The sequence below is a fragment of the Schistocerca americana genome, chromosome 1 (assembly GCF_021461395.2).
Source record: "Schistocerca americana isolate TAMUIC-IGC-003095 chromosome 1, iqSchAmer2.1, whole genome shotgun sequence".
NCBI lineage: Eukaryota > Metazoa > Arthropoda > Insecta > Orthoptera > Acrididae > Schistocerca > Schistocerca americana.
In genome coordinates this window covers 1229520290-1229541396 of record NC_060119.1, presented here as the reverse complement: position 1 = coordinate 1229541396, position 21107 = coordinate 1229520290, and the positions used below count along the sequence as shown (strand labels likewise).

Genomic DNA, 21107 nt, shown 5'->3' with positions numbered 1-21107 from the left:
GTTGCAGAATCGTGGACGCTTGGCTGGATTAAATTAATTTTAGAACGACCACACTGTTTATCGCTATCAAGTTGTTCCTCCACCTCATCTCTTTCCTTTAGTATTAAACGAGGATACAGTGCCCTACATCAGTTCTTTGCTTATACAAAACTGTGGCTTCATATGAGCGTGAACGTAACAGTGCTTCACAAAAGTATGGTTTATGAAGTTCAGTTATTTTAACACTGCTAGTAAACCCTAGTGTTACCTTGAAGTAATCCACTGTACAGTTTGACAATGGATTCATTAACGCTTCCGAGACTGTACGATAATTGTGTCCACATGCACAGGCGAACGATGACCTAAGGCAGTTATGAATCGATTTAAATTATCGCTGCCGGCTGTCTAGTTGGTGACCTTTTATCGGGCCAAGTGACTTCTTGTCGAAGTTTTGGCACTATGCCCTTCCAGAGCTACATCCAGTCAGTTGCTGTGTCTTCCGGTGAGCAAACGACACTCGTCCCGCTATGTAAGTATTGCTGTATCAATATATGTTACATCTTTATCGTCGTAAATACTCGTGCGATTTGTGTGTGTGTGTGTGTGTGTGTGTGTGTGTGTGTGTGTGCATATGTGTACTCGCTTATGTTTTAACATGTTTGATGGGCACCAGGTTATATTTACGGTTTAATTCGTTTGCTCTTTATAATTTTCTTTTGGTGTTGGTGGGCTAATGTCGAACATTTCTTATGTTTCGCGCCTCACATCAGCTCAGAGTCGCTAATATTGACGAAATTCTGAATCCCACAGGAGACGAGAAAGTCTGTGTCAATCTTTACCGACCGCATCCCCTGGCCGGAAGTGTACGTCCTTGTTGGGGTATTCAGTCCGAAGTCTGGTTTGATGCAGCTCTCCATGCTACTCTGTCCTGTGCAAGCCTCTACATCCCTGAATAAATACTCAGCTCACATCCGTCTGAATTTGCTTACTGTATTCAGCTTTTGATCTCCCTCTACGGTTTCTACCCCCAACACTTCCCTTGAATACTAAACTGATCATCCCTTGATGTCTCAGAATGTGTCCTACCAACCGATCCCTTCCTCTAGTCAGGTTGTGCCACAAATTTCTTTTCTCCCCCAGTTCTGTTCAGTTCCTCATCATTAGTTATGTGATCTACCTATCTAATCCTCAGCATTCTTCTCTAGCACTGCATTTCAAATGCTTCTATTCTCTTCTTCTCTAAACAGTTTTTCGTCCATGTCTCACTTGCATAGGTGGCTACACATCATACAAACACTTTCAGAAAATACTTCCTGACGCTTAAATCTACATTCGATGTAAACAAATTTCTTTTCTTCAGAAACGTTTCTTTTGCTGTTGCCAGTGTACATTTTATATTCGTTATACTTCGGCCATCCTCTGGTATTTTGCTGCCACAATAACAAAACTCATCTACTACTTTAAGTGTCTCGTTTCCTGATCTAATTCCCTCAGCATCACCTGATTGAATTCGGCTACATTCTAATATCCTTGTTTTGCTATTGTTTTGAATTCGGCTACATTCTATTATCCTTGTTTTGCTTTTGTTGATGTTCATTTTGTACCCATCTTTCAAGACAGTATCTATTCTGTTCAACTGCTCGTCCAAGTCCTTCACTGTCTCTGATACAATGACAATGTCATCGGTGATTCTCAGAGTTTTTACTTCTTCTCCCTGAATTTTAATTCTTTCTCCAAATTTTTCTTTGGTTTATTTTACTGCTTGCTCAATATACAGACTGAATAACATTGGGGATAGGTTACAACCCTGTCTCACTCTCTTCTCAATCACTGCTTCCTTTTCGTGCCCCTTGACTCTTATAACTGCTGCCTGGTTTCCATATAAGATGTAAATAGACTTTCCCTCCCCATGTTTTGCTCCTGAAACCTTCAGAATTTCAAAGAGGGCATTCCAGTCAAAACTGTCAAACGCTAAATGTAGCCGGCAGGAGTGGCCGAGCGGTTCTAGGCGCTACAGTCTGGAACCACGCGACCGCTACGGTCGCAGGTTCGAATCCGGCCATGGATGTGTGTGATGTCCTTAGGTTGGTTAGGTTTAAGTAGTTCTAAGTTCTAGGTGACTGATGACCTCAGATGTGAAGTCCCGTAGTGCTCAGAGCCATTTGAACCATTTTATAAATGTAGGTTTTCCTTTCCTTAACCAATCTTCTAAGAGAAGTAGAAGGGTCAATATTGCCTCGTGAGTTCCTACATTTCTCCTGAATCCAAACTGATCTTCATCGAGGTCGGCTTCTATCAGTTTTTCCATTCATCTGTAAAGGATTGAAGTTAGTATTTTGCAACCATGACTTATTAGACTGACCATTTGGTAATATTCACACCTGTCAGCACCTGCTTTCTTTCGAACTGGAATTACTACATCCTTCTTGAAGTCTGAGGGCATTTCGCCTGTCTCATATATCTTGCACACCACGTGGAAGAATTTTGTCACGGCTGGCCCTCCAACGGCTATTGGTAGGTCTGACAGAACACTGTCTACTCCCGGGGCCTTGTTTCGACTTAGGTCTTACAGAGCTCTATCAAATTCTTCTCATGGATGTCTCCGATATCCTTCTAATCTACGTCTTATTCTATTTCTATAACATTGCTTACAAGTTCGTCTCTCTTGTATGGGCTCTCTATGCACTGCTTCCTCCTTTCAGCTTTCCATTCTTTGCTTAGGACTGGTTTTCTGTCTGAGCTCTTGATATTCATATTCCATTTTCTTTAATTTTCCTGCAGACAATATCTATCTTTCCCGTAGTGACGTACGCTTCTATATCCTTACATTTGTCATCTGGCGTCCGCCTCCATAGTGCAACGGTAGCGTAGCAAGGGGGCCCAGTTTCGATGCCCGACAGTGGACTGGGTGTTGTGTGTCCATCACTTTCATCATCATTGACACGCAAGTCGCCCGAGTGGCGTCAACTAAAAAGACTTGCAATACTGCGGCCGAACCCCGAAAGGGATCTCCCGGCCATTAAATGCCAGATGATCATTTCATTTTTGTCCTCTGGCCCCTCCTGCTTAGCCATTTTACACTTTCTGTCAGTGTCATTTTTAGACGCTTGTATTCCCTTCTGCCTGCTTCACTTGCTGCATTTTTATATTTTCTTTTTTCATCAGTTAAATTCAATATCGTATCTTCCGTGTTATCCAAGGCTTTCTATTAGGACTTGTCTTTTTACCTATCTGATCCTCTGCTGACTTCACAGTCATTTTTTTTCTTCTACTGTATTCATTTACCCTGTTCTACTCAACCTTTTCCTAATGCTCCCTCTGAAACCCTCAACAATACATGGTTATATCAACTTATCCAGATTCCATATCCTTAATTTTCTAACTTCTTGCAATTTCTTTAGTTTTCATCTACAGTTCATAACTAAAAAATTTTGGCCAGAGTCCACATCTACGCCTGGAAATGTCTTACAATTTAAAATCTGATTCCTAAATCCCTGCCTTACCATTATATAATCATTCTGAAACCTTCTAGTGTCTACAGGTTTCTTCCACATATGTATTCTTTTATTATTCTTAAACCACGGGTTAGCTATGATTAAATTATGCTCTGCGCAAAATTCTACCAGGCAGCTTTGTCTTTGATTCCTTTCCCCTAGTCCAAATTCACCTACAATTTTTCCTTCGCTTCCTTTTCCTTCTGTCGAATTTCAGTCTCCCATCACAATTAAATTCTCGTCTCCCTTAACCATATAAATAATTTATTTTATCTCATGATACATTTCTTCAATCTCTTCATCATCTGCAGAGATAGCTGATATGTAAACTTGCACTGCTGTAGCGGGAGTGCGCTTCGAGTATCTCTTGGCTATGATAAAACACTCACTATGCTGTTCATAGTAACTTACCCACATTCCTATTTTCTTATTCATTTTTAAACCTGCTCCTGCACTACCCTTATTTGATTTTGTATTTATAACGCCATATTCACCTGACGAGAAGTCCTATTCCTCCTGCCACTGAAATCCCACTATAACTACAACCTATCCATTTCTCTTTTTATATTTTCTACTTACCCAATCAAGGAATCCAACATTCTGTGGGCCGATACGCAGAACACCAGTTTTGTTTTTCCTGATGACAACATCCTCATTAATAGTTCCCACCTGGAGATCCAAATGGGGGACTATTTTACCTCCATAATATTTTACCCAAAAGGATACCATCATCATTTAACCATACAGTAGAGCTGCATGCCCTTGGGAAAAGTTACGGCTGTAGTTTCCCCTGCCAGTCTTGTTTGTGAGATTAAGGCGGAGCTCACCATTTGCAGAACCGACTGTGGTCCTTTGGTAAAGAGCCAAGTGGAGGGTCTGAATCAGACTCACGCGGTTCAGTGACCGTGTAGGCTGCAGATTCCTTGCGCCATCGGGTGGTGGGTTTCCGGGTTCCCAGTTTAATAGGTCAGGAGTCCACTACACACAGGAAGCGGCTACACGGGTAGCGGGAGTTGTGTGGAAGGGACTGGGTGGCTTTTTAGGTTAGAGGGACTCAGGAAACCACAGAAAAGGCGTCCGTCTAAAGGAGGCAGGTAAAATACAATAAGGTAGTTGTAGAAACGATCGTTATTGTAGTTATAAATTGTCGTAGCTATGTTGGGAAAGAACCAGAGCTCCAAGCCCCAATTGAAAGCACTGAAGCTCAAATAGTTATAGGTACAGAAAGCTGGCTAAAGCCGGAAATAAGTTCAGCCGAAATTTTTTCAAACGACCTAACAGTGTTCAGAAAAGATAGATTAAATACATTTGGTGGAAGAGCATTTATTGCTGTCAGAAGCAGTTTACCTTGTAACGAAATTGATGTAGATAGTTCCTGCGAAATAGCATGGGCAGAGGTTATACTTGACAATCGGTCTAAACTATTTACCGACCCTCCGACTCAGAATGTATAGTTGGTGAACAGTTCAAAGAAAACTTGAGTCTCATTTCAAATAGGTACCCTAATCACACAATTATAGTCGGTGGTGACTTCAATCTACCCTCGATAAGCTGGAAAAATTATACGTTTAAAGCCATCGGCAGGCATAAAACGTCATCCGAAATTGTACTGAATGCTTTCTAAGAAAATTATTTTGAACAGTTAGTTCATGAGCCCGCTCGAAGCGAAAATGTTTGCGAAAGCATACTTGACCTCTTAGCAGCAAATAATCCTGGACAAAGAGGGAGTATCGTGACAAATACAGGGATTAGCGACCACAAGTCAGTTGCTGTTAGGCTGAATACCGTTAACACCCTCAACCGTCAAAAATAAACGCAACTACATTTATTTAAAAAAGCTGATAAAAATGCTCTTAACGCCTTTTTAAGAGACAATCTCGACTTATCCGTTCTGATCATGAAAGCGTAGAATGATTTCAAAGAGATATTATCGACGGAAGTTGAGAGATGTGTACCACATAAATTAATAAGTGATGGTACTGATCCCCCATGGTACACAAAACGACTCAAATCACTGTCGCAGAAGCAACAAAAAAATCATGCTAATTTAAAGGAGCGCAAAATCCCCAAGATTGGCGAAGTTTTGCAGAAGTTCGAGAGATAGCGTGTACTTCAATGTGAGATGCTTCTAATAATTTCCACAACGTAACTCTGTCTCGGAATCCGGCAGAGAACCCAGAGAGTTTCTGGTCATACATAAAAGCACACCAGTGGCATGACGCAATCAACACCTTCACTGCGCGATAACAATGGTGAAGTCACTGATGACAGTTGCACTAAAGCAGAGTTATTAAACAGGGTTTTCCGAAAATCCTTCACCAAAGAAGATGAAGTAAATATTCCAGAATTCCAGTCAAGAACAACTGCAAAGATGAGGAAAATAGTAGTACATATCCTCTGTGTAGCAAAGCAGCTTAAATCACTTAATAAAGGCAAGGCCTCCGGTCCAGATTCTATACGTCAGGTTCCTTTCAGCGTATGCTGATACAATAGCTCCATATTTAGCAACTATTTACAACCGGTCACTCACAGAGAGATCCGCACCAAAAGACTGTAAAATTGCTCAAGTCACACCAATACCGTAAAAGAGAAAAACGCGTAATCCGATGAATTATAGGCCCATATCACTAACGTCGATTTGCAGTAGGGTTTTGGAACATATACTGTGTTCGAACATTATGAATTACCTCGAAGAAAACGATTTATTGACACATAGTCAGCACGGATTCAGAAATTATCGTTCTTGTGAAACACAACTAGCTCTTTATACTCATGAAGTATTGGCTGCTATAAACAGGGGATATCAAATTGATTCCATATTTTTAGATTTCCAGAAAGCTTTCGACACCGTTCCTCACAAGCGTCTTCTAACCAAACTGCGTGCCTATGGAATATCGCCTCAGTTGTGCGACTGGATTCGTGATTTCCTGTCAGAAAGGTCACAGTTCCTAATAATAGACTGAAAGTCATCAAGTAAAACAAATAATATCCGGCGTTCCCCAAAGAAGTGTTATAGGCCCTCTATTGTTCCTAATCTATATTAACGACATAGAAGACTATCTGAGTAGCCCTCTTAGATTGTTTGCTGATGATGCTGTAATTTACCGTGTTGCAAAGTCATCAGATACCAAAACGAATTGCAAAATGATTTAGACAAGATATCTGTGTGGTGCGAAAAGTGGGAGCTGACCATGAATAAAGAAAAGTGTGAAGTTATTCATATTCGTACTAAAAGAAATCCGCCAAATTTGGATTACACTATAAGACACGCAAACTTGAAGGTTGTAAATTCAACTAAATACTTAAGGATTACAATTACGAATAACCTAAATTTGAACGATCACATAGATAGTGTTGTGGGTAGAGAAAACTAAAGACTGCAATTCATTGGCAGAAAACTTAAAAGGTGCAACAGGTCTACTAAAGAGACTGCTTACACCACACTTGTCCGCCCTGTTCTGGAGTACTGCTGTGCGGTGTGGGATCCGCATCAAGTGAGATTGACAGATGACACTGAAAAAGTTCAAAGAAGGACAGCTCGTTTTGTATCATAGCGAAATAGGGGAGATAGTGCCACAGACATGGTACCTGAATTGGAGTGGCGATCATTAAAACAAAGGCGTTTTTCGTTGTGACGGATCTTCTTATGAAATTTCAATCACTAGTTTTCTCCTCCGATTGCTAAAACATTCCGTTGGCACCCACCCACATAGGGAGAAATGATCATCACGAGGAAATGAGAGAAATCAGGGCTCGCACAGAAAAATGTCAGTGCTCATTTTTCCCGCGCGCCGCTGGAGAGCGGAACGCTAGAGACAGCTTGAAAGTGGTTCATTGAACCCTCTGCCAGGCACTGTATTGTGAATAGCAGAGTAATCACGTAGTTGTAGATGTAGATGTGTTTGCAGTAACAGGACAGCAAGGCCGTGTGGTTGATGTTACAAGGCCAGATCAGTCTGTTATCCATCCCACCAACGCAAGGTCCATGGTTCATGGAGGGTTAGGTGTACATCTTAGCCAGCTTCATTTTGAGTTGTATACATTCTGTGATGTCTTTTTAGTGCAATGCTTGTTATGTTTTTTGTTTCTCAGTGGCTTTTATTTTACATTGGCTTCTGCGACATTTGTATTTTAACTTAGTAAATGACTGCAAGTGTTGCAAAAATCGCTAGAAGCAATTGTCATCACTGATGAGCTTTCTGTTTATACAGTGTTACTGTAAATGTTTCATTAGTTTTCAAGGCTACATGTTTTCGAAAGTATTACATGTACAAATGGAACTGTAAACTCATCAAGTTCGCATCTTGCACTCCGCAAATGTTCTATAATGCCGCTCTCATCACACGACACACGTCCAAGCGGGAGTAAAGTTCGTTCTAACGCTTATGTAGCAACATCCTGTCAGTGGTCAACACAGCAAGGCTGACGCGTTTTCTTAGTTGTTCCAGTGTTCTAGGCAGTGGGGAAACGTAAACACGGGCTTTAATGAAAACGCGAAGGAAAAAGTCACAAGGCGCTAGGTCAGGCGACCTTAGGTGGCAAGGGAACAGAGCCACACCATCGTCACTACTATACCCAATTCAGCGACGCTAAAGTTCGCGGTTTACGTAGCACCTACATCGCTGCTCCAATGAAGGTGTACCCCATCTTGTTGGGAGATGAAATTCTCGGAACGAGTAGTAAGTTACGGGAACAACCACAGCTGCAACATATCAAGGTGATAGGTACCAGTCACAGTCTTCTCACAGAAGGAAAACGGGCCATTCATCTTAGACTGTCACACTGCACAGAAAACATCACCCTTAGGCGATTCTCGTTCATGCGCCACAATTTCAAGAGGATATACAGTACCCCACACTCTCACATTCTGCCAACTAACCTTTCTGCTTCGTCAGCGAATAGCTGCTTGAAGGCGAAATGTTCATCCCAAGTGCTTCCTGCATTGTGATGAAAAACTGAAGGCACTGACCATAATCTTACGATTTTGGTTGTTGCAAGTGTTGTAGACGGTACAGTTTGAAATGTAACCACCATCGCAAAAACTTCCAAACAGCTTGCTGTTGTGTTCCAAGTCCGTGGCTTGTGCGGACTGTTGATTCATTTATTTATACACTCCTGGAAATGGAAAAAAGAACACATTGACACCGGTGTGTCAGACCCACCATACTTGCTCCGGACACTGCGAGAGGGCTGTACAAGCGATGATCACACGCACGGCACAGCGGACACACCAGGAACCGCGCTGTTGGCCGTCGAATGGCGCTAGCTGCGCAGCATTTGTGCACCGCCGCCGTCAGTGTCAGCCAGTTTGCCGTGGCATACGGAGCTCCATCGCAGTCTTTAACACTGGTAGCATGCCGCGACAGCGTGGACGTGAACCGTATGTGCAGTTGACGGACTTTGAGCGAGGGCGTATAGTGGGCATGCGGGAGGCCGGGTGGACGTACCGCCGAATTGCTCAACACGTGGGGCGTGAGGTCTCCACAGTACATCGATGTTGTCGCCAGTGGTCGGCGGAAGGTGCACGTGCCCGTCGACCTGGGACCGGACCGCAGCGACGCACGGATGCACGCCAAGACCGTAGGATCCTACGCAGTGCCGTAGGGGACCGCACCGCCACTTCCCAGCAAATTAGGGACACTGTTGCTCCTGGGGTATCGGCGAGGACCATTCGCAACCGTCTCCATGAAGCTGGGCTACGGTCCCGCACACCGTTAGGCCGTCTTCCGCTCACGCCCCAACATCGTGCAGCCCGTCTCCAGTGGTGTCGCGACAGGCGTGAATGGAGGGACGAATGGAGACGTGTCGTCTTCAGCGATGAGAGTCGCTTCTGCCTTGGTGCCAATGATGGTCGTATGCGTGTTTGGCGCCGTGCAGGTGAGCGCCACAATCAGGACTGCATACGACCGAGGCACACAGGGCCAACACCCGGCATCATGGTGTGGAGAGCGATCTCCTACACTGGCCGTACACCACTGGTGATCGCCGAGGGGACACTGAATAGTGCACGGTACATCCAAACCGTCATCGAACCCATCGTTCTACCATTCCTAGACCGGCAAGGCAACTTGCTGTTCCAACAGGACAATGCACGTCCGCATGTATCCCGTGCCACCCAACGTGCTCTAGAAGGTGTAAGTCAACTACCCTGGCCAGCAAGATCTCCGGATCTGTCCCCCATTGAGCATGTTTGGGACTGGATGAAGCGTCGTCTCACGCGGTCTGCACGTCCAGCACGAACGCTGGTCCAACTGAGGCGCTAGGTGGAAATGGCATGGCAAGCCGTTCCACAGGACTACATCCAGCATCTCTACGATCGTCTCCATGGGAGATTAGCAGCCTGCATTGCTGCGAAAGGTGGATATACACTGTACTAGTGCCGACATTGTGCATGCTCTGTTGCCTGTGTCTATGTGCCTGTGGTTCTGTCAGTGTGATCATGTGATGTATCTGACCCCAGGAATGTGTCAATAAAGTTTCCCCTTCCTGGGCAATGAATTCACGGTGTTCTTATTTCAATTTCCAGGAGTGTATATTTACTTATTTTCGACTGCGTTCGAAACTGTCCGTCACCCCCACCACGTCTGCATCTGGCACACTTAGTCGACCAGCACTCTTCTTTTTACAGAAATGACCAGCGTCCCAAAATTGTCGACATCAACGCACAGTGGTCTGTTTATATGGCGGTTCTATTCGATAACTTTTATGAATGCACGGCGTACTGTGCAGATGCAGATAAGACATCTCGCATATTCCAACATATAAAGAGTATTTTCTTTCTTTTTCGTCACCTTGTCAAGGCACTGCACCTCTAACGTCAAGTGTTGGACACAATGCAAACTCTGTGAGTTTCTAGTCCATTCATGCATAAATCACACAAAATGCATCTGAAAATTTGGGTGAATGGCCTCAGAAAATAAAGGAAACAAGAGTTGAAAAAAATAGCTTTACTGGCCTTCGAAGAATCACCATGAGCTAGTTGTGACATCGGTTGTAAAGCTTTTGGAAACTGTCAGTAAACACTTTTCGTGGAGTAACACAATGTTGGATATTTGCATCATTACGGGAGATGACACTTGGTGCTACCAATGTGGTCCGGAGAATGAGAGACAGTCAATGGGATGATGTCTCCCAGTTTCTTCGGGTAGAAATTCATGATAGATAAAGTCCTTGCCGTCGAGAAAGGCGGTCAACGTCGTCTTAATCTTGAATTTTGTCAACTGACTTTCTCGGGAGGCGGGGAAGACGGTGAACAACGTGCCACTGGCAGTCGCTTGGCCTCTGGATCGTACTGGTATTATCAGGTCTCATCTCTTGTAATGAGGTGAATATCAAACACTGTGTGACCACGGTATTTCTAGCGACTCCACGAGAAGTGTTTGCTAACGGTTTTCAGCAACTCTACAACCGGAGTCAAAAGTGTGCTGTATCTGACAGTGATTACTTTGAAGGCCAGTAAAAGTATTTTGTTTGTAACTCCTGTTTATTTTCTCAGACCACTCACCGAACTCTTCAAGTGCATTTTGTATTTGTACATGTAATACTTTGAAAAAAATGTATAACTTTGAAAACGATTGAAACGTATGTAGGAACCATGTATTTCATTTCCATAGTTCTCATTGGATTGAAATTGATATTTTTGTAAGATCAAGCGCTTTACAAGCTACTGCACAGTGCAAGGCAGAAAACTTGTTCATATCTATACTAGACATCGTCTAACACTTTGTTGCTGAAACAGGCTAAAAGAGCAACAGCTGCCCTCTCTGTGAACATTTTTAGCTTAAATATAGAAATTAGTCGGCCAATTGTATGTACAGGGTGAGTCACTTTTGCCACCTAGAATAACTCCGAAAGTATGATGGCTGAAAAGTTTGTGGAACAGATGTTGCATGGGACAACGAGGGCCATAATACGACTTGGTTTTTTGTTGCTAGGTGAGGTCGTGTCAGAGATATAAAGGTCAACTTTTTTTTATTTTTAAATGGGATGCTATAGTTTGGTACTTATGTTCTGACAGCGGCTATCGAGACGAATCCATTGATGTGTAACAGTAAGGTCTTCGGAGGTCAACGAAGGTCAAAAAGGTGGCATGAACGTCCATTTACAGAAGGTGTTGTTCGAAGTGATGACCATTGGTATCAGTGCAGTGCTACAATCTTCTTATCATGAATTGACTGGTATTCCTTATCACTTCGGCACTTGTCGAAGCACATGTCTGACAATTTTCTCTTGTATATCGCGCAAATAGTAAATATTCGGCGAATACGGCGTATCCATCTAACGTGTCATTGACATGTTAACACCATTCGACAGTTTCGCAGTACAACACTAATAGGAACGGTATGACTAGTATCGTCGAATCAAGCAAATGCGAATGATGTATTCCTTCGAAGAACAAGTTGATATGCTTCTCATTTACGGAGAATGCCAAAGAAATTCAGTGAGAGCTAGAGACTTATACACTTAAAGATACCCTCAACGTACTCACCCTAAACGTCATGCATTTAAATATGTGTATGATAAATTGAGAACAACTGGATCTTTAATGCATCGCAAACATATCCGGCAAAGGAAAGTTACTAAATAGGAAACGGAAACTGGTATTCTTGCCACTGTGATTTGAGATCCTTGTGTTAGTTCGTGTCAAATCGAAAGGGAATCTGGCTTGAGCCAGAGTAGTGTTGTTCGTGTTCTGCATCGCCATAAATATCATCCTTACCACATCAGTCTCCAGCAAGAATTATCTGGTACGGTTTGTATGTGTCTCACTGAATTCTTCCGATGGGCCCAACTTCAGATTCAGACGGATGAAACATTTATTGGTTTGAGTCTATTTACTGACGAGGCTACATTCATGAACCATGGAAATGTCAATTTGCATAACATGCATTATTGATCAGCTGAAAATTCATGTTGGTTGCAGCAAGTTGCACACCAAAAACCGTGGTCGGTGAATGTTTGGTGTGAGATTCTGGAGAACAGAATTAGAGGCCCCTAACCCATCGAAGGAAATCTTAATAGTGGAAGTACATCACATTCCTGCAAGAAATATTAGGTCTGTTATTGGAAGAAATACCTTTAGGAACAAGGAACAAAATGTGGTATCAACATGATGGGTGTCCGGCACAATTTTTGCTCATGGCTAGAAATGATATGCAGAGACAATTCCCAGATCGTTGGATTGGATGCAGAGGAGATGTGTCGTGGCAGCCTCGTTCGCCAAACTTGACCTCTCTGGATTCTTCCTTGTGGGGATTCGTAAAACACATTTTTTATATAGACGTTCCAACAACACCTGAAGATATGTGAGAGAGAATCGTCAGAGCATGTACTTCGATAAGTGCTAATGTGATAAGGAGTACCACTAAATCCATGATAAGAAGATTGCAGCACGGCATTGACACCAATGGTCATCACTTCGAACACCTTCTGTAAATGGACGTTCATGTCACCTTTGTGACCTTCATGGACCTTCAAAGACCTTACTGTTACACATCATTGGATTCGTCTCGATAGAGGCTATCAGAAAATAAGTACCAAACCATAGCATCTCATTTAAAAAAACAAAGTTGACCTTCATATCTCTGAAGCGACCCCACTTACCGACAAAAAACCAACGTCATATTATGGCGCCCGTTGTCCCATGCAACTTTTGCCCACAACTTTTCAGCTCCCATCATACTTTCGGAGTTATTATTGGTGGCAATAGTTAGTGACTCACTCTGTATATTAATTACAAATTGCCAGAGGAGCTGCAGTGGATTTTGTATAAGAAGCTGCTTGACAGATGCAGTGGACTGGGTGTGGCAGCTTTGCACGTCTACTCCCAACCAATTACGTAACGTGATTTTGTAAAAGTCTCTACGGCAACGCCACAGCTCTACATATGGCTACTGTTTTCGTCTGCACCCTTTTGCGCTTCGCATTTGGAAGCTGGCAACAGCGCTGCTAGCTGTCAGGGATCTTCTGACACCAACTCGACTATAGTTACCTCACTAAATTGTCCTCCACTTCTACTATCGTATCATGTAGTGCGACATCGACAGCACATTTAATTGACTGAACTGTAATATTGGAAAAAGAGCAGGTAAGTCGTCTCCAATCTTTAGGCCTCTAAAAAGGACGCCAGTTTTGGCCATTAGGTGGTAATACAGGGTGGTTCAAAAAGAATACCACAACTTTAGGAATTTAAAACTCTGCAACGACAAAAGGCAGAGCTAAGCACTATCTGTCGGCGAATTAAGGGAGCTATAAAGTTTCATTTAGTTGTACATTTGTTCGCTTGAGGCGCTGTTGACTAGGCTGAAAACCAAACTACCCGAGGCAGCCCGTGACAGAGCACTTCATCACTGGCCTCCAAGAAGCCCTGATCTTACCCCCTGCGATTTTTTCTTATGGGGGTATGTTAAGGATATGGTGTTTCGGCCACCTCTCCCAGCCACCATTGATGATTTGAAACGAGAAATAACAGCAGCTATCCAAACTGTTACGCCTGATATGCTACAGAGAGTGTGGAACGAGTTGGAGTATCGGGTTGATATTGCTCGTGTGTCTGGAGGGGGCCATATTGAACATCTCTTAACTTGTTTTTGAGTGAAAAAAAACCTTTTTAAATACTCTTTGTGATGATGTATAACAGAAGGTTATATTATGTTTCTTTCATTAAATACACATTTTTAAAGTTGTGATATTCTTTTTGAATCACCCTGTACATTCCAGACAGCTTGGTGCCTAGGGTCTCGAACACAGCACTGCTGCGGTTCCTTCGGTACTATTTGGCCACGTTTGCCAACTGTAGGGGGCTAAGTTATAGTCTAGGGCCGTTCTTTCAGGTCCCCCCCGCTTGTGTTGTCACTCAGAGTCATGTTTCGGGATCCTCCTCAACAGAAAAAGTCGAAAGGCGAGTCTATAAAGCCGCCAACAGTCCATTGTTCTCCTCTAGTTTTTCGCAGCTGTTTGTTGAGTTACGTGGACGTTTGTGGACATTCACCACCACCGCTGGTGCGTCGACATCTGTGTCGCTTTCATGAAGTGAACCATCCTATCATTACTCTCCCTTGTGGCATACTGCAGGTTTTTCCCTCGGGTTAGGCCTTTCTTAAGGTGATTTCTAGTGTGATTAGTTGAAGTTGGGCAATATGCTGCATCTAGTTCCCCCTTTAAAATGTGTGTGTGTGTGCGCGTATCAGTAAAGTAATTACTCCGCTTGCAAGTAGACTAACAAGTCCACAATGCCTCCAGGCCTAAAAGGGATAAATTATGTAATACTCTTAATTGTATGTGAATTAATTTCACTTACACAACAACATCTTCACCAGTTGCCACTAACTAATCAACCTCCTCCATCCCTATCATAATACAGTGTCTGATACACACTAACAGCTGCATTCTACATCTACATCTACATCCTTGCTCCGCTTGCCACCTGACGGTGTGTGGCGGAGGGTACCCTGAGTACCTCTATCGGTTCTCCCTTCTATTCCAGTCTCGTATTGTTCGTAGAAAGAAGGATTGTCGGTATGCTTCTGTGTGGGCTCTAATCTCTCTGATTGTATCCTCATGGTCTCTTCACGAGAAATACGTAGGAGGGAGCAATATACTGCTTGACTCTTCGGTGAAGGTATGTTCTCGAAACTTTAACAAAAGCCCGTACCGAGCTACTGAGCGACTCTCCTGCAGAGTCTTCCACTGGAGTTTATCTACCATCTCCGTAACGCTTTCGCGATTACTAAGTGATCCTGTAACGAAGCGCGCTGCTCTCCGTTGGATCTTCTCTATCTCTTCTATCAACCCTATCTGGTACGGATCCCACACTGCTGAGCAATATTCAAGCAGTGGGTGAACAAGCGTACTGTAACCTACTTCCTTTGTTTTCGGATTGCATTTCCTTAGGATTCTTCCAATGAATCTCAGTCTGGCATCTGCTCTGTCGACGATCAACTTTATATGATAATTCCATTTTAAATCACTCCTAATGCGTACTCCCAGTTAATTTATGGAATTAACTGCTTCCAGTTGCTGACCTGCTATTTTGTAGCTAAATGATAAGGGATCTATCTTTCTATGTATTCGCAGCACATTGCACTTGTCTACATTGAGATTCAATTGCCATTCCCTGCACCATGCGTCAATTCGCTGCAGATCCTCCTGCATTACAGTACAATTTTCCATTGTTACAACGTCTCGATACACCACAGCATCATCTGCAAAAAGCCTCAGTGAACTTCCGATGTCATCCACAAGGTCATTGATGTATATTGTGAACAGCAACGGTCCCATGACACTCCCCTGTGGCACACCTGAAATCACACTTACGTCGGAAGACTTCTCTCCATTGAGAATGACACGCTGCGTTCTGTTATCTAGGAACTCCTCAATCCAATCACACAATTGGTCTGATACTCCATATGCTCTTACTTTGTTCATTAAACGACTGTGGGGAACTGTATCGAACGCCTTGCGGAAGTCAAGAAACACGGCATCTACCTGGGAACCCGTGTCTATGGCCCTCTGAGTCTCGTGGACGAATAGCGCGAGCTGGGTTTCACACGACCGTCTTTTTCGAAACCCATGCTGATTCCTACAGAGTAGATTTCTAGTCTCCAGAAAAGTCGTTATACTCGAACATAATACGTGTTCCAAAATTCTACAACTGATCGACGTTAGAGATATAGGTCTATAGCTCTGCACATCTGTTCGACGTTCCTTCTTGAAAACGGGGATGACTTCCGCCCTTTTCCAATCCTTTGGAACGCTACGCTCTTCTAGAGACCTACGGTACACCGCTGCAAGGAGGGGGGCAAGTTCCTTCGCGTACTCTGTGTAAAATAGAACTGGTATCCCATCAGGTCCAGCGGCCTTCCCTCTTTTGAGCGATTTTAATTTTATGAATGAAATCACAAACTGCACATATCGTTCTGCACCAGCCGTAGAATATTTCAGAACAAATGAAAATTTGTGCCACGCCGGAACTTAAACCCAGATTTCTCGCATGTCGCAAGCGGTCGTCTTACCTGTTTCGGCTATCCAAACATGCTTCCAGAAGCAGCTCGTATCTCCATTTGTTCTGCTGCCTAGTCTACCTTCTGCTCGCACTGTTTTATAGTGGTTCCTGCACAGGGTGAGACTCTGTTTTCTCTCGTCATTGCCTCGCTATGGCACGAATTACTGCAGTGCAGTGTCGGAGACGCTGCGTTAGCGATTAAGGGCCACATTTAATTAAGAATCTGAATGCAGTTGCTTTTCCTGTTTGATTCATTTGCGGAGCGAGGAGAATGGCTCTGAGCACTATTGGACTCAGCTTCTGAGGTCATCAGTCCCCTAGAACTTACAACTACTTAAACCTAACTAACCTAAGGACGTCGCACACATCCATGCCCGAGGCAGGATTCGAACCTGCGACCGTTGCGGTCGCGCGGTTCCAGACTGTAGCGCCTAGAACCGCTCGGCCACCCCGGCCGGCGAGCGAGGAGAGAATGGGTGCACACTTCCAGACGCATCACTTTTTCTTCAGAAGATTTTTATATGTGATTTTCAGTTTAATAAAAAATGATTTGAAAAACAATACTTACATGCAAATAGCTAATATACAAGGTAATGAACCACTAAAATGAGCAGGAGCTGCAGAGTCAGCTTAAAGCCTAATTACACTGAGGTGACAAAAGTCATGGGGTGCTACCTAACATCATGTCGGACCTCATTTTGCCCAGCATAGTCAAGCAACACGATGTGGCATGGACTCCACAAGTCATTGGAAGTCCCCTGCAGAAATATTGCGCCATACTGCTTCTACAGCGAGCCACAGTTGCGAATTGTTTCTGGCGCAGTATTTTGTGCACGAACTGACATCTCGATTATGTCCCACGTAGGGAGATCTGGGCGGCCAAATACACTGGTGTCCAAAATTAAAGCGAAAAACCGCTATTTCCCCGTCGCGTGTCTAATTCACGATATAATCATACAAACCGTCAACCAGATGTCCGTACGATCGTGTTCTGCAAGAAGATGGCATTCTGGTTAACGGGCAACCATGCCAACAATGACGTCAGGGCAACTATGAAACAAGGTAATGTTTTGCCAGTAGTCCCACATCCACAATCACTGTGTACACAGTCACAGACGGTGCAATATGGCACAGATAAGATGCCTACCAGATTCTCTGTGGTGGAGTGCCATAGAAGAAAGGAAGCAGGGCAGTCGCAAACTGATCTGGCCCGATGGCTTAATGTGAATCGTTCTGCTGTTCCTTGGAGTGGCGACAGTTTATAGAGACTGAAATTGAATCTCGAAGACCAGGGCAGGGCCGGCCCCAACGTGGCTTCAGAAGAGAGGACCGTTATTTGGCTGTAATGGAACGACAGTTTCACCTTATTAATACACGGCACTGGCATGTGAGCGTGCAGCATCCCCTAGGCGTGTTGTATGGAGGCAAACGGTCTACAGAAGGCTTCGACAGAGTGGCCTTTACTATCAGGGACTTACTATCTACCTCTGATGCGTCTTCACAGAAGGGAAAGCCCAGAGTATGCCACCTGGATGCTCGAACAATGGGCTAACGTTGTTTTCACAGATGAGACCCGATTTAGTCTGGAGAGTGATGCTCGATGGATTCGCATCTGGAGGGAACGTTGAACACGATTTTGGGACCTAAACATTGTGGAAAGAGACCGAGATTGAGGTGGATCCCTAATGGTGTGGGCAGGGATTATGTTAACCTTTCGAACCCCTGTTTGTGAAAATGTACAGGTGAATGGCAAGGCTTAACTGCTGTCATTTATCGTGACAAGATCTTGGGACGTCATCTGCGGTTATTGCCATGTGGCGTGGTCTGCGCGCTCTCCCAATTTGAATCCCATAGAGCATATCTGGGATGCACTAGGGAGACGGCTTGCATCACATCTGCATCCACCAACTCTCCAAGACTGCGAGCAGCTCTGCAGGAAGAATAGCCGTTATTGCCTCAGCATGAGACTGTGACGTCATTCACAGCACGCCTTGCCGTTGTCAGACTTGTATTGCTGCTAGAAGTAGTCACACGCCATACTGAGCATATGAACCAGTTGTCGGAATGTGTGTGGAAACCCGTTAAGTTGGAAGAAACGAAGAACATTTTTGTCTACCGTTATATATGTTGCAGTTGTTTGCGTTCTCTATTCTTTACACGGTATCTACTTTACTATCACCCATTTATACTGTTTTGTGGCAAAGTAAAAGCAACCTCGCAAAATTTCCTTTTGTTGCTTTAATTTTGGACACCGGGGTAATTCGTTTCAACTGCCCTGAATGTTCTTTAAACCAATCACAAACAATTGTGGCCTGGTGAATTGACGCTTTGTTATCCAGAAGAACTCCATCGTTGTTTGGGAACATGAATGGCTGCAAGTGGTCTCCCGAACGTAACAATTTCCAGTCAGTGATTGGTTCAGTTGGACTAGAGGACTGAGTCCATTCCATGTAAACACAGCCCACACCACTATGGAGGCACCACCAGCTTGACAGTGCCTTGTTGACAGCTTCAATCCATGGCGTTGTGGGGTCTGCTCTGCACCCAAACCCTACCATGAGCTCTTACCAACTGAAATTGGAACTCATGTGACCAGATCGTCCTCCAATCGTCAAGGGTCCAAATTACATGGTCACGAGCCCAGAAGAGGTCCTGCAGGCATTATCGTGCTGTCAACAAAGGCACTCGCGTCGGCTGTACCTCATTAACGCCAAATTCTGCTGCATATCCTAATGGATACCTTCATCGTACGTTCCATATTGGTATCTTCGGTTATTTCACGCAGTGTTGCTTGGCTGTTAGCACTGAAAACTCTACGCAAACGCTGTTGCTCTCGGTCGTTGAATGGAGGCTGTAGGCCGACGGCCACTGCATTGTCCGTGGTGAGATGCAGTGCCTGAAATTTCGTATTCTCGGCACACTCTTGACACTGTGGCTCTCGGAATATGGAATTCTCTAACGATTTACCAAATGGAATGTCCCATGTGTCTAGTTCCAATTACTTTTCTGCGTTCACAGTCTGTTAGTGCTCGTTGTGCGACCATAATCATATCGGAAACCTTTTCACGTGAATCACCTGAGTCCAAATGATAGCTCCGCCAATGCACTGCCGTTTACACCTCATGTACGCGATACTACCGCCATTTGTAGGCTATATGTGGAGACCGCTACCCCAAACTTTTGGCACCTCAGTGTAATGTATAATTTTTAAGAAATTGCCTAATATGTTGCTGTTATCCTGCCAACCCATTGTTTTAAACTGTTCGCAATGTATATGACAATGGATTTCTTTAAAATGGGCAATGTAATTCTGAATTACGATAGCTGCTATGTAACCAATGACTCAGAGAGCAATGTTCTGTTCTGTCGCGTTTACCGAGTTGATACATCACTGTTTCATCGACACACACTGTTTGATCGAAAGTATCCGATGGGTGCAGTGGAGCTCATGCAAGGCAACATGATGGCCAAAGAGTACCATACACTGGTTGCAGACCATGAACACCCCTTCACGACCATCACGTTTTCCGACGGCAGTGGCATTTTTCAACAAGATAATGCGACCTGTCACAAGGCCAAAAGTTTGGTGGAGTGGTTCGAGGTACTCACCGACGCGTTTCAATTGACGTGCTGGCCTCCTACTCGCCAGATCTGAACCTGATTGAACGTGGCGTCGGAGCTCATCTCCCCCCTCCTCGGAATGTACGGAAATTACGTGACTTATGAGAGCAGGTGTGGTGCCAGTTCCCTCGAACAACATATCAAGGCCTCATTGCTTCAATGCCACGACGCATCGCCCCTGTTGTCCATGGCAAAAGTGGACATACCGGCTGTTGGGCAGGGCTCATAATGTTCGTCCTGATCAATGTATACTCGTATGTTAATAGCGCTGTCTTTTATACTGTTTGCCGCGTGGGATTAGTCGAGCGGTCTAGGGCGCTGCAGTCATGGACTGTGCGGCTGATCCCGGCGGAGGTTCGAGTCCTCCCTCGGGCATGGGTGTGTGTTTGTCCTTAGGATAATTTAGGTTAAGTAGTGCGTAAGCTTAGGGACTGATGACCTTAGCAGTTAAGTCCCATAAGATTTCACACACATTTTTTTATACTGTTTTCTTCCGTTGTGGCGTAAGGCAGTCCCAGTTCTGCTCGCTGATGCTGAAGGCTTTTGTCGCTTTCCGTTAGCGCCGTCCGCTGATCCGGCTCCAAACACCAGCGCCTTTCAACTGTGTGATGGAATGAGCTCTGTTGGTGACGCTTTCAATGAGGTGTCTGAGCCTGTGGAGGAAAGGTAGCCCGTTCTTCCTCCACAGTCCAAACCAGAGAAAGTAGTGGGGTATGGGCTCTCAAGCGAAGTCGACGCTCTACTTCATCCCAAAGGTGTTCTATTGGGTGGAGTTCACGACTCTGGTCAGATCAGTCCGTTTCAGGAACGTTATTGTCCACAAAATATTGCCTCCCAGATGCTGCTTGATGACAGAGTGCTTTGTCATGCTGAATCAGTTATCAATTAATCGTCATCTTCGAACTGTTCTTTTACTGTACTGCTCGTCAAACTGTCAATCGCGACCTGCTGCAGTGCAGAACAAAATTAGTCAGATGCGTGTACCCTACATCACAACTGAAGAGATTGAG

At 44.2% G+C, this 21107-nt stretch overlaps 1 protein-coding gene across 2 annotated transcripts in view; it reads left to right on the top strand.

The window, feature by feature from the left end:
* Positions 1–387: 387 nt before the first annotated feature.
* Positions 388–21107, top strand: part of LOC124619985 (arylsulfatase B-like) — a 136179-nt gene continuing 115459 nt past the window's right edge. The window contains exon 1 of one of the 2 annotated variants that reach the window (XM_047146659.1): positions 388–508. Coding sequence is in view for 1 of the 2 variants with exons in the window: in XM_047146651.1 (XP_047002607.1) it covers positions 507–508 (2 nt within the window). In the remaining variant the exon portion in view is untranslated. The remainder of the gene's footprint in view (positions 509–21107) is intronic. The other variant, XM_047146651.1, reaches the window with a different exon arrangement.